At 34.5% G+C, this 15,405-nt stretch overlaps 1 protein-coding gene across 1 annotated transcript in view; it reads right to left on the bottom strand.

Moving 5' to 3' along the window:
- The window catches only part of LOC140443256 (zinc finger SWIM domain-containing protein 5-like), a 418,589-nt gene extending 403,421 nt beyond the window's left edge, over nucleotides 1-15,168 (bottom strand). The window contains exon 1 of the mRNA XM_072534399.1: nucleotides 14,736-15,168. Coding sequence (XP_072390500.1) covers nucleotides 14,736-15,126 — 391 coding nt within the window. The 5' untranslated portion in view covers nucleotides 15,127-15,168. The remainder of the gene's footprint in view (nucleotides 1-14,735) is intronic.
- Between the last annotated feature and the right edge of the window lie 237 nt (nucleotides 15,169-15,405).

The following is a 15,405-nucleotide window of genomic DNA, read 5'->3' as shown; positions in this document are numbered from 1 at the left end:
CCTGAGTATTTTCCTCTTCCCCAGGTTTAATGGACCGGCCAGTCCCTAGACTTTAAAACGTGGAAAACTATGAATCGGATAAGAACGGGGGTCGCTCCAGTAAAATCAAACATGGCAAAATGGGGAAAAATCGATCAAGATGATGTGAACTGTGACTGTGGAGAAACACAGAATATGGAACATCTTCTTGCATGCAGAAACTGTCCTCATCGATGTACCCTCGAAGATTTGTGGCTCGCCAACAAAGATGGAACCGACGTAGCCCGATACTGGGCCGAAATTTTATGAATGACATGCCCGGACACGATAAAGTAAAGTAAAGTATTATTCGTAGTTGTTCCATAGTTGTTGCTATCAGGAGTACATCATCCTTATATCCAGGATTTAAATATTTCCCGTTTATACAAATCCCTTTATTGTCTCATACATCAACATGTAAAAATTAATTTTTTTTTATTCAAAATTTTGGCATTTCCACACGAATTTAAAAAAAATACAATGTCCTACGACTCTTAGAACCCCAGTTAATTTTCATTTCTCGAGTTTACTATTTCAAAAACTGAATTCATAACTTCAAAGTTATAAAAGTCACAATATTTCCGGTTCTAATTAATAAAAATTGATGTTTTTTTTTTAATTTGGGGCATCTCGTGGCATAAATAATAAAAATGCATTTAGTTAATTCATAACTACTTTCCTGGTCTAAGGTATATACGTTTCCCATGTAAGTTATAATTATATCAGTTAATTTATTTAAATTATTTGAATCTTATCACCATAATCATTATTAAATTTTTCTGTTTAGTATACATAAAGGTAAACACATTAAGTAATATGTTTACCTTGGAATATTCTGGAATACTCATGATTTTTTAGATTAGAAAATCATATCTACACATCAAAAAAATCCTACCAATTCAAAACTTCTTCGTACTTCGCTAAACAAGTTTTATAAATAGTGTCAATGGAATTCGTGGATGACCGCGATAGGAATTGGTTATGTCACTACTGCAAATCGAATGAGTCAATTAGGTTTACATCTTGGCGTCATTATTTGTGTTGATATTCTGAGAACATAAAACTCATGAGCCTGATAAATGCTGCGAGATACTACGCTATCAGTTAAAATACAACGTCAATGTTTTCGACCAATTTCATTTGGGTAGATAAGATAGAAAAACCAAATTTAATTTCTACTACAGAAAATATTTGTTTCACAATGTATTAGTTTTGGTGTCGAATGAAAACACAAAATATTTTGATCAGTTTGAATAAGTAAAGTTTGTTATAGTTGAATCATTTAAGATTTCTAATAATATAATAATTTCAAGATTATTTGCTCGTCCGTATCTCGTTTAGAACACTCATATTGAAAATGTTTTTTTTTTGTGTTAATATAAATATTCATATATCGCCTTAGCTGTCTATAATAATGAAATATGGAAATTCGTCGATCTTAACACGGTAAAGTATCTTCACAACATTATTCTTAATATTTGGAAATCAGAAACTCTACCCTCTAATTGGAGAATAGTACTTATTCATCCACTGCATAAAAAAGGAGATAGAAGTACAATTATCATGGAAATCTTTGCTTCCAGTGACCTATAGCCCAGTCGTCAGAGATTTGACCTCTAAAAATCATACGAACAAGCTGAAATTGCATGCTATAGGTTTTGAAGATTAGGTCTAGCAATGGAATTTCCAGTGACTGGTCAATGGAAGTGATTTTATTGATCTCATGAGAATCTTAAAAAATGGCAAATATCGCGCAATCCTTAACACTTTTATAAAAACTGATACCTTATTTATAACACTTTTATAAAAATTTACTTCATTTGCGTCAAAACACAAAAATTTCATACGAAAGCTGCACTCGTCCCCAAAGCCAAAGCGTTGAAAAGTCAGCTCTCAACACTTATTGGAAGGAAAAGTAAACTACGATTTAAAACCAAAATCAGGGTTTTCAGGGTGTAACAAACAGGGAAAAGATACAGACTACTCAAAATCAAATAGTCAGAGATGCCCTTAAGATACCAAGGTACGTACCCTTGAGATATGTATATAGAGACTCAGGACAAACAAGAATCCTACGCACGTTAGACAAGAGAGCATATGAAATTTTCAACAGACTAAGAAACCACCCAAGCAGAATGTTAAGAGAGCTGACTAACTACAATGAAAACACAAGGACGGTACACAGAAGACCAAAACAACAGATAGCTCGATATAGGGAGAACCCGAACGAATAAATAAAGAATGAGATGGTTGCAAGAAGAACGAACAAAGAAATGCAGTCAATCAGAAAACACACCAAAAAAAACTCTGGCGAGAGGGTTTTCTTTTCTACGCTTTTCTTTTTTAGGTTTTTAAGTTTTTAGGTAATTATAAGTCCAATATACACCGGGGTGTGTGAGAGGATTAAGGAAAAAGGAAAGAATTGTTGCCCAGGCATTTTATAGTCCCGAAGCCACAAGGAAGTCCACAAAAAAAAAAAAAAAAAAAAAAAAAAAAAAAAAAAAAAAAAAAAAAAAAAAAAAAAAAAAAAAAAAAAAAAAAAAAAAAAAAAAAAACTCTTTTCCGGACATAGAGTCATCAGCTCAGGCTGATGGCTCTATAGTCGGAACACACGCTCTTTTTTCTTTTCTTTAGGGACTCAAGTGACGACGTAAACAGTCGGGATCTAGAGTAAAATCAATAGAGTCAGTAAAGTAAATAGGGAGAAAAGCCTAGATGTGGCTACCCCTACAGTTAGGTGGCATAACCACATTCACTAAAAACCGAGGATGTCCTATTACCCAGGGCATCTTAAGTACATTTCAGATCATAAGCCTCCTCATCACACGATGAGGAGGGGTGGTGGAAAAGCCTGGGGGTCAGATAGGTACCACTTCGACTAGCGAGGTGTGACCGGTTTGATCTTCGGACATGTGGATCCCATTCTTACATTGGTATACACATGTTCCTAGGGGCAGGGTTGATCACTGCGTGTGTGTGTGTGTGTCGTCCCCAAAGCATTTTGATTTTTATCGACAGTACACTCTGATCAAAAGATATCGAATGTTTACTACCGTCAAGTTGATACAAATTTTATTTAAAATGAATTTCGCGCGAGTAACTAACATTCAAAATCACCGGTCGCTTCAAGCGTTATTTCTGAGAGAAAGGTTCATTCCATACAAAAAGTGCTAATAAACATTTTTCTTCAAAATTATCTCAGCTACGTTTTTTATTTGAAACATTTTTTTCTACAGCGTACAGATTCTTGGTAAATCGATTTTTTCTGTTTTCCCCCTACGAGGGGGATTTTGGGGGAAAGCCGAGGGTAGGAGTGGTAAACTTCTTTGCATCTTTTTTTGAGTACCAAAATTGACATTCTTAGCTAAATTCAGCTTGTTCGTATGATTTTTAGAGGTTTAGCGGCATTTTGTCTCTGACGACTATACAAAATCTTATCTAGGATGTTATTAAATAGAGCAGAGCCCATTTTAGATCAGCAACCAAGCTGGCTTTAAAACATCAAGGTCATTTTACAATTAGTCTTCAAAATCACAGGCAAGTCAGATTTAGCTCATCTACATTAAATATGGTTTGGTTGGTGTTGTCACATTCATTTATCGTAACTTTTAATTTCTCTGTACAACTATGCTAATTACAGAGACTTTTGAATCGGCTGAACGAACCGTTAAACAAAATAAAAGATGTAAACGGAGTAGAAACAAACATTAAAGATGGCATCATAAAAAATATAATCCACCATTTCTACTCAGAATTATATAAAACAAAAAAGGAAGCACCAGAAGAAATTAAAAACCAACTTAAGGCTACATTAAAAAAATGTCAACTCAGAGCTACAGCCAGAAATAAGCAAATCAGAAATAAAGAAGGCATTGAAAGAAATGAAAAACAACAAATCGCCTGGAAAAGATGGAATAACTGCAGAGATGCTGAAATATGGTGGAAAAGTGGTAATTAATACTCTACATTCCCTTTTTAACACGATATTAAAAGAAAAAAGAATCCCAAACAACTGGAAGGAATTCGTAACCATTATCCTACACAAGAAAGGGGATAAAGCAGATATAAAAAACTACCGTCCTATAACACTTCTCTGAAGGGATTCAGCACAAGTGACCATTTACTAAGTATGAAAATACTTATAGAACGAGCAAATGAATACCACATTCCTCTATATATAGCGTTCATAGATTTCGAAAAGGCTTTCGACAGTGTCAAACATTGGCCAGTGAAAAGTTCTTTGATTAACAGCAGAATTGACCACAGATATACGGAACTAATAGCCAATATATGTATGTAAGGAAGCCAAAACAACAATTAAAGTATATGAAGGAACAAAATCAATACAAATAAATAGAGGCGTGAGACAGGGTGACACAATATCACCGAAACTTTTTAATCAGGCTCTGGAAGATATTTTTAAAAGATTAGAATGGGAAGAAAAAGGTATAACAATTTGTGGACAACGCTTGAACCATCTAAGGTACGCTGATGACATCGCATTGATAACCGATAAAAAATAGGAGTTATCTAAAATGATGAAAGAACTGGACGTAGAAGCTGGAAAGATAGGCCTTAATATGAATTACAGCAAGACCAAAATCATAACAAATACAGATACAGAACAAGTTCAGGATTATATAAAACCAAAGAGCAGAGATAAAAAAACGAGTTAGACTGACATGAGCGGCATTTGGCAAACTAATCTACATTCTTAAAAACAATAGATATCCATAGCATCTTAAGACCAAAGTATACAATGAATGCGTACTCCCTGTTCTCACTTATGGTTACCAAACGTGGACATTTACAAAAGCAAACATGGACAAAATCATAAAAACCCAAAGAGCAATAAAAGAAAAATGTTGCACATAAGACTAATGGATAAAAAGAAAAACGAGTGGATAAAAGAGTAAACAAAAGTGAGGGAGGTTAACCAAGAAGTTGCAAAATTAATACGATATAAGACAAAAATAAGATCGATGGAACAAAATTCTTATAAGTTGGAGACCGTGGGAATATAAACAAAGCAGAGGAAGGCCCCAAATGAGAGGTGCAGATGATATCAAAAAGCACGTGGGCTCTAGGTGGATGACTGTAGCGACAGACAGAGAAGAATGGAAAAGGATTGGGGAGGCCTATGTCCAAAGATGGACCGAAGAAGGCTAATTAGATAGATTAGATAGAACGAACCGTTACTATTTTTAAACTTTAAACTTTTCATCTTTAGCGATCTCTCCAGGTTCCTCTTTCATTGTCTCAAAAATCAGCTTATCTTGGGGCATACTGTGTTCTAATCAATAGGACAATTTTTCACTCATATACCTGATTATCACACCATAATATTAACATTGTTTCTATCTCGACATTAATAGCGTGACCTTTAGGAACGATGGTTGAAATGAAAGATTGTGCACTTTTTACAGCTTCGATAATTTTTGATTTGTTCTTTATAGTCCAGTCGTCAGAGATTCGACCCCTAAAAATCATACGAACAAGCTGAATTTTGTCGAGAATATCAGTTTTGGGACCCCAAAAAGGTGCAAAAAAGTTTACCACTTATAACTTTCGGGCTTCCCCCTAAAACTTCCTTCGTATGGGGGTAAAAACGCAAAAAAATCGATTTACCAAGAATCTGTACTCCACAGAAAAAAATGTTTCAAATAAAAAATGTAGCTGAGATAGTTTTTAACAAAAATGTTTATTCTCTCTGAAACAACACTTAAAGTGACCGGCGATTTTGAATGTCAGTTCTGCGCGCGGAATCAATGTTAAATAAAATTTGCATACATAGAAACATAGCATAACTAGAAATAGCAAAAATAATAGAAACACTAGATATCGAATTAGATAGTATACAGTAATATAATAAGATAAACATAAGGAAATTGATATTAACAAAACAATGCCTCAAAACAACATTTATCAAAAGAAATGTGCATATAAATAAGTCGACCGCTTTTAAATTTTTGTGTTACAGAAGAATTTTCCGAATATCGTGGACAAAATAATGCCAAATATGGAAGTAACTAGAAGGATAGGAAATAAAGCGGAAATAATATTAACATTCAAAAGACGAAAACTTCAGTACCTAGGACATGTGATGAGAAGGTAAAAATGTTAATTACTACAACTTATGCAAGCAAAAATTCGAAGAAAGAGAAATTTGGGAAGACGAAGGATATCCTGGCTTAAGAACTTGAGGAATGGTTTTAATAAAGTAAGCAGAACTAATTAAAGCGGCGCTCAACGGGTTCCGCATAGCCATGATGATTTTCAGCCCTTATACAAGATGGAACTTAAAGAAGAAGACCAAAATACAACGAAGAAGGCACTACAGAAATACGAAAAGATTAAAGAAGAGAGTTCACTAGATGAATAATGGAAAAAGTAAAGGGGCAAATATAGGAATCAGCAAAAGAATCATGTGGAATTAAAGAACATAATGAAAAACTAAAAGCGAACCACATGGTGGACAAACCGAGTAAAAGCGGCTGTCACTGATAAAAAGGAAGCATGGAAAACACGTGCAAATAAAGGAGCCACGGCATCGAAGCAACAAAAAAGTTAAAAACGGGAAAGCTGTAATAAAACCATAAATGATGAAATCGGTGGGTAAGGAAGCCATAGACTGGTTCTGGATCATATGCAATGAAGCATTGAAGCAAAATATATCACCAAAAAGTTGTGAACATAATCTTATTCTACCAAAAAATTCTAATTTTTTAGTCTATTCGTCGTCTTCTTCTTACTTTATATAAGCAATTTTGCTTTTTCAATGACGTGTAGTTGTCTTTGGATGATTGTTACTCCATCTTTTGCGTGGTGGGCCGATACTTCTACCAGAAAAGAAAAAGTTTAATAAATGAAATTTTAAAAGCAAGTGAAGCCACAGGGATGAACTACACAGAAATTAAAATTATATCGAGAAATAAAAAAAGAATGTAAAAAGAGAATAGACACCAACAACAAAAAATCCGACACACCAGAAGAAGAAATATAATCTCATCTGACTCCTTCCTGTCGTTCTTATAAACACTAACAGGTACTGGTTAGTGATTACTGGAACAATTTTTAAAAATTAGTAATTAATCGCCGCATTGATCGAACAATTTTCTCTACGTGATTTCCGTTAAAACTTAATGTCGAACAGTCGAACTGCGGTCAATTTTTGGGATTATTACCAAAGCGTTCTCCATATTACAACATATAAATTATGCTGTTGCTGTTGATTGCAAGCTGAATAAACATATTCCAGCCAGAGGCGCACAACAAACGAGCCAGTAGTTGTCTCATCATTTTTAACTGTTGCCAAAAATGAATTTTGCGCAGAAATATCCCGAGTATTACGGTAATAAATCGTGGAACGTATTAACATAATATTGGTACTTATGGGTATGCTGTGGTGCTGGTATTTACACCAGAGAATATTATTTTAATACTTGTTAGAGATAAAAGATTGCTTTTTGCAGGTTTTATATTTCAAATTCAATTCAAATTCCACTATGTCCTCTCACTTCTTTACACAAGATCGGCCTTTGTACTTTGTACATTTGAACTTAGTTTGTCAATTGTTATATTCCTGTTTATTTCAAATATTCTTCACATACAGTACGTGCGTAAAGTATGCAAACATAAAGATATCTGTGGCCTAGTATGATAGATCTTTATGATATAGTAACAAAATGATGGTTATGTATATTAGATGGACCATGGAGATAACGAATCAAAGAAGTGGTTTCTTAACTACATGAGATGGACCAGCGATTTAAAATTTTATATTTTCAACGTTGCCAAATGTACAGTTTCTGAGATATACGGATAATATAAGTATTTTTGAATGAGACCACATGTATATTTTACAATCTTTTGTTACAGTTTTTTATTGCCGATGCAACATATAATCATTTTTATTTTGTAATTAGTATTGCTGTATAAACAGAAAGCACCTAAAGAAAAAAATTAAAGGTGTTCAATATTACCACCTTGTCTTTGGAAACAGAAATCCATTCTGGATGAAAATTCATCTCTTCCTCTATCTTTTCTCCTTCGTAAGACTGTAGTGGCGTCATGTAATTTGTTTGACAATTTCTGTCCAATTATCTCTCTCTTGTGCATGTTGTTTTGCTTCGGATAATGAGTAACCAGTAATGTCCTTTAACCAGTCATGATCCTAAGTAATTAAATTGCCTGACCACTTCGTAACCTGCCATGTTTCTTATCTCTGCTTGGTTGTTTCTGATTCTATCGATGATCATCACTTTGGTTTTCTGCATATTTATTTTCAAACCATATTCCGTACTAACCGTGCCTAGCCTATTCATAATTTGTTCCAGTTCTTCTGGTGATGACGCCAATATAACAGTGTCATCCGCATAACGTATGTTATTAATTTTTCTTCCTCCTATCGTTGCTCCACTTTACCATTAAACTCATAAATACAACTAAATTATACGATAACTTACGATATCACGCGTATGACTCATTTCATTATTTCTTTGCTGGAGTTCTGGAGTATAGCAAACTAAGATCTCTTCGAAAAATCTTCCATAAAGGGGATGGATACACGCCCAATTGTAGAGCACGATGTCGGATGACTCATTCGATGCTATGCGCTACAGCAGTAGTAAAAAAGTGGCGCAAATAAGTTTTATCGTTAATCAAATTAATTGCTCTGACGAACGATTATGTCGACCATAAAATGGACGTAATGCGCGTTCCTTTTCAGGAACGAAACCATGTTTTTCGAAGTAAATCTGCCCAATTTGCATGCGTCGTTCTGGCGTCAGTCTATTTATGATGAAATGGCCATCAATATCAAACATAAATTAAATTAGCTGTAACTTGTAAAAATCTCCACAAGGAAAATAAATTCCTGCAGCTGGCTGTGTACCATGTATCACAAAAAAGAGGTTTAATTCTTTGTAAGTAGGTATATTTAAAAAACCCTTAGAAGGGCTACATTAAAATAACAAACGTTTTCGGAATGATAATTCCATCATCAGGTTAAAAGCCTAAAATAAGTATGAACCATTTAATTAAAGCAAACGTGATTGAAATGTTGACAAAGGTTAAAAAAGCAAAATGGTTATACTTACAGGTTAACATGCCTGAGCCACCAAAATATTAGGGTAAAACCCTTTACAGAAGTTGAAGTTGTACATGTTGTTGTTAAAAATAAAGGATGTTTAAGATTTTATTAGATTTAACTTCAGGCAACATATAGCCATGCCTCACGTGAGTACCAGCGTCCGGAGGGTAGACCTCTTCAAACGGACTTCAGCTGGCAACTGATTGACAAGATACCTATGAACGGTGTCGAAAACAGAATGTCAATGCACCATGGACCAGTGTTAATTATACATAATATTACTGCAGCCAACCGATTCAAAAGCCTTAGTGATGTTAAAAATGATAACAGCAATCCAAGTGTTGGGATTTAAAAAAAAATTTATTTTTTAAATTTTGGATATGAAAGATGTAAAATTACCGATGGAGGTAAAGGTCATGTTTAAGAGAATGACGTATGCATTAGGTAGCCCATGTTACTCTTTGTCGTATGGAGTGTGGTCTAAAAGGTGTATTTGTGACTGATTAGCTTAGATATATGATATTGCCATTTATGTTGATCACATCTAGGACAAGGTAAAATTGAATTGTACATATTTGTAGCTAATATAAGACCTCATTTTTAAATGAAATTGTTTTTGACTGCTCGTATGGTAAAAGGTTTATATAAGTGGGCCCAACAAATTGACTGAAGATTAAAAATCTTCCGGCTGAAGAAATTAAAATTATAACTTGAAAAAGGCTTATAACTAGAGACTTGAAAAGAATAAAGGTACAGGAATTGACTAGGGGGGGGGGGGTTAAGGAAAAAATAAGTGAATTAATCAACAAATTGTTTTTTGGGACTCTAAAAATATGCAAAAAAGTTTACCACTGTTACCTCCGGCTTCCCCCTAAAACGCCCCCTCGTAGAGGAGGAAAGCGGAAAAAATCGATTTACCAAGAATCTGTATGCCGTAGAGAAAAATATTTTAAATAAAAAATGTAGCTGAGGTAATTTTGAACAAAAATGTTTATTAGCACTTTTTGTGTAGAATGAACCGTTCTCTCAGAAACAACGCTTGAAGCAACCAGCGATTTTGAATGTCAGTTACGCGCGAAATCAATTTTAAATAAAATTTGTGTTAACTCGACGGTAAAAATTCGATATCTTTTGATAAGAGTGTGCTATAGACAAAAATCAAAATGCATTAAAGTTAAAGAGTGCTACTTTTATGTGCAATTTCTGTATTTTGCTGCAAATGAAGTAAGTTTTTATAAAGGTATTAAATAAATAAACGTTTTGCGATTTTTGCCATTTTTTACGATTCTCACGAGATCAATGAAATGTACCTATCACTTTCATTAACGGGTAGTAGAGGAATTTTTATTTTTAGAGCCTAGTCTTTAAAACTTATAACATGAAATTTGGATTTTGAATTTTGGTAACGAATATGAGACATTTGAAATATGCCTAAAAAACGATAAATTTAAACTTTCACGTTACAAACGAGTTAAAACGTTTAAAACTACTTCTTTTTAATTGCATAAGTATTTTTCGAAACTTCACAGCTAAGTATAGCTACAAATTCCACTCCAAACAGTCGTCGTGTACTGTAAAAGTTTAAATTCTTTCAGTTTTCCCCCTCTACGAGGGTGCGTTTTAGGGGGAAGCCGTGGGGTAAAAGTGGTAACTTTTTTGAGGATCCAAATTTGATATTCTCAGCAAAATTCAGCTTGTTCGTATAATTTTTAGAGGTCAAATCTCTGACGACTGGACTAATTTTGGCCTATCCAATTGTTTTTTTTATTTTTTAATACACATAATTGTTGCAACATTTTCTTCATCATGTTTCATTTGTTTTAGAACGAGTAACTTGAATTTCCAGCTGTTGTCTCCAGTAGTCCATCTCTGTGGCTCTTAGTATCTTTTCTGTTCGTTCTTTTAAAGCCCACAGAATTTTTTAGTTCTCCAATGTATGTTTTTACTGGTTTTAAATTCTTCTGTTTTCCATTGGCATGCCATGTTTGGACCGTTATTGGTGATAGTATGTCTCTTTTCTCGTGTTTTTTACACTTTTCAATTGTTTGTACAATATCTCACTTCTTCTATCTCAGAGATATGTATTTATTCTGGAAGAACATTTTTTTTTATTTTTAGAACATTTATTCTCCCATATGTCATTTTTTTCTTACAGATCAGTTTTCTGACTACAGCTTGAGCTTCTTTAAACTTTTTTTGTCGACCACCGTTTGCGGGCTCAGGTAATTTTGGAATAGTTTTCTTTTTTCTTCTATTTCTTTTTCAATTTATGTATGCCCACCAATAAGGATTATTGCTACTTTTTTTTGTTTACCATTTGACCTATGGCTTCTTCTGCTGTTGCATATATACGCAATTTTTGATGTAGTCGTATTGTTCTTCTGTACTCCCAAATTATATTCTATTTAATTTACTATCCAGCCTGTTTTGATATAATTTCCGTATGCTTTCTTGTTCTAATCCAAAAGTATACTTGTGTATTTCTCTATGTTTAAAAACCCATTCAAGATAGTCAGTTGATTCTGTTCCCGTATATTCCCTCTAAACTAACTCTCTGTCTCTATATTGATAGGTTAGTTCCCGAGTTGTTATGTACTTTCTAAACCTTCTGTGTGTGATGATTGATCCTCCTTGTTGTGCTGTTTTCCCTCTTTGGGAACCCCACTATAGAATTGATCATATTTCCCCTAACTTTCTGTCCATTTACCTTTTCCCTTGGTTTATGTTAGCACGGCAATATCAATATTTAATCTGTCTACTTCACTTCCACTTCAATTCTTTGAGGTACCCTGTACATTCCATCTTCCATAATTCGTACTCATTTTCCGTAGCCTTAGTCCGTCTTAAAGTTAGGCTTTTGATTAGGTTTTTTAGCAATATTTTTTACATAAGAAGACGGCTGGCCTGTCGCTATAACTCTCCTCCTTTATCTGAGCTGGGAGCGGCAAGAGTGACTGTTATGCTAGTCCATCTACACAACAATGATTCCAACTAATTACATTACAATCTCTTATTAATTTTTTATATCTTAGTATATATCTCACATTTCAATGTTTTGTCGTAATGTAAAACGCAGAAAATCAATACAAAGAAGCGAAATAGAATAGAAAAAAATTATGATTGATCACAATTTGATTCCATACTGCAAGATAAATTATTAAGAAAACTGTTTACAAAATCTCTCATATACTGTGTGCAGATATATGAGAGATGTATGATTGGGACTCAAACTTAAAGCTAGAGCACTGGGGGACTGGTAATATTTCATGTGAAATCAAATTTTCTTTGAACTTTGTGAACACAGAGGTACTACAGAGTAATAAGGAAATAGATGGAATTGTATGCAGCTGTAATAGGGCGGAATGGATGAATAGAAAGAGGTCGAAGATGAAAGAGTGAGTGGTACGTTTTGCGACAAAGATTCCAATAAAACTGGTAGGCAAATTCCATGAAACTGCCATAAAACCAGCTACGATGTATGGTGTAAAGATTACTTGGGAGTACAATACTTGTGAGGAAAGAATGAGTGTAGTGACAAACAAAAATATGAATGAAAAGAATATAAAATGAAGAATGACTAAATTAATGGAAGTTTAGGTGTGGTACCAATGGATGCCAAAATTCTTCTTCTTCTTCTTCTTGACTGGCTTTACAACTCGAGGTGAATGTTTCCGCATCTAGTATAGCACTCAATATTTTACCATATCCCATTGCTGTATTGGCTTCAACATCATCCTTCCACCTTTTTTTGGGACGACCTGCTGATCTTCTACTATCTGGTCTCTCAAAAAACACTATCTTAAGGACTCTGTCTTCCTCTGATTTTACCACATGACATGTCCATCTTATCCGGTTAGCTTTTTAGCTTTAGATGCTGTTTTCAGTACCATACAGAGTTACTAATTCAGCATTGCGGCGAATTCTCCACCCTCCTGCCAATTCATCTATTTGAGGGCCAAATATTATTATGAGAACCTTCCTTTCCAATATCAGCAGCTTATTTATTACCTGCTGATGTAGAGTCCATGTTTCACTTCCATATGTAATAACTGGGCGAATAACTGTGAATAACTATTCTCCGCAGCTATCCTTGCTGAGACCTCTATTTATATGTGGTTTGAACATCAACGGTAATAAGGGGTTTCCTTGTCTAAGTCTTAATGTTATACTAAATGGAATCGACGTTCTGTTTCCTATCTTTACGTGTGCATATTAGTCTGTCACGCACATTTGAGTTAGCTTCACTAATTTTCTTAGTATTCCCATTTCTAGCATTGCTAGCCATAGTCTGCTTTTTTATCAAAAAATGATGGAAAATTAAATGTCTAGGATATTTGCAAAATCACGGAGGGAGTAAGGGAGGATAACCAAGTAAAAGCTAGTAGGGGACGCTTCGGTAATGAATGTCTTGTAGGAGATTAATACTAGTATGGTCCAATATAGAAAAATATGGAGAAATCTAATTAGGGAAGCCGACTCGGCATAGGGATATGGGTAAAGAAAATGATGATAGCTCTGTATCCAGGTATGAAAATCAAACTTAAGTATATATACGAAATATTATTAGTGTGACATCCTTGCCTCTACTAAAATATTTTATCGCATAGATAAAGCGTAGATGTTGTTGCCGAATAAATGTTATTGAGATTTTACAGCTGTTTATATGATAGTACGCCACTGGTTCCGAAAAACAGGTATAAATAAGACGTTTTTCTCAACACCAGTTTAACTGTTCATTTCTAAAAAGCCAATTCTTTATTTATTAATAAGTAAAACCAATTACTTATTGATAATTGATTGAGCCGAACTCAAAATGGACAATTATTGACGACTGACGTAGAACTTTAATATTTGAAATTAGCATATCTGCCTACAGAAAAAACAAGCCTTTACATTGTGTTCTTTCTGAACGACTTTAATTCAATTGTTTTAGCAACACAATTTAGTGTTCATAAAATTATTTATAACCATAAATTCGTAAAACATTGCTTTTTATATTTTACTTTGTTATGATGATAAAAAAGTGAAACCGAAACTAAAAAAAACGTAGGTATAAAAGAATGACACATTTAAATAACCTAAACAAGAAAAATTGAGAAAGCTAAGAAAACCTAAGAATAGCTCAGAAAAATGATTATATGATTGATATACAGTTCGATGAGTAGTACTATCTTTGGTACTATCTCTAGAGGCAAAAGTCCTATATATAAACTAGGTATAAGGTACAGAAAATATGGGTATTCCAAATACCACACAAGGTAAACTTAATTATTACAGAACTTTGAACGAATCAGGAACATACAAATGAATCTAAAAAGAAAAAAGTTCGAAAAAGAGAGGCTACAAAAAACTTATTTGGCGTTTAAAAGTACTAACATGCTGATAATTTGGTGGACCGAAGAAAATAGCATGAAATTAGTCCAAGAACCGTGTGGAAAACACAGTCGAGGAAACTAAAATGTAAATTAGTGATAACGAAACCATATTTGGTTTGTTATAATAACCCGCAGCCTATATGACCTGCAGATCTACGTAGCTAAACAAATATATCCGTGCACTGCGTGCATTTTGGTTAATCAGTTAAGAATGTTCCAATAAATGTTTATTTTTTATTCGGGTTACTCACCGACTTGAAGTACATTATCAACACATCCTGTTTCCAACAATTTTAATCCTTTACAGAACGACAAATTTTGAGAATCAGCATGGTGCGTTTGTCCAGCAGTATTCACAGCACTCGCGGGGGATGGGGGCACCCTCGATAATGAGGAATACATACAAATGTCCCTCTCATTTCTAGGGAAAGACCAAAAAATAATTCTCCTTTGCACTGGCTCAGGTATACGATCATAGCGTTCTTCAATTCGCTGAAAGGGAATAGTTTCGGCCACTGTTTTGGCGGTTATGTCGAGTAGTGAGTCCGGGGAACGCGGTCCCACAGGGGGGATCAATGATGGGGGCCCCCCCACGACTGCGGCCCGCGAGCAACACAGGCGCCTGTTGGCTTGCGCTGCCATTCGACTCGACACGACTCACGCGCTCGATGCACAGTTCTCTCACTCACTGACTAACTTACATTTGGTCGAGGGATTCGTCGAGACTCCTAGGGCGCAACTGAGATCGTAGAGATGCGGTGTTGCCGCGCACGACAACCTCAAATCCTACTGATAATCTCAAACGGGTTTGAAATATTAAATCTTGACATCAGGAACTTTTAAGGATGGGAACGGATTAAAAATATCGACTTTTTCTAAATTATAGAATAATTTTCTGAGAATTATTTATTGAGAATTTAT

This window comes from Diabrotica undecimpunctata, chromosome 6, assembly GCF_040954645.1.
Source record: "Diabrotica undecimpunctata isolate CICGRU chromosome 6, icDiaUnde3, whole genome shotgun sequence".
Taxonomy (NCBI): domain Eukaryota; kingdom Metazoa; phylum Arthropoda; class Insecta; order Coleoptera; family Chrysomelidae; genus Diabrotica; species Diabrotica undecimpunctata.
Note: the sequence above shows the minus strand (reverse complement) of the source record. Positions and strands in the feature narration are given on the sequence as shown.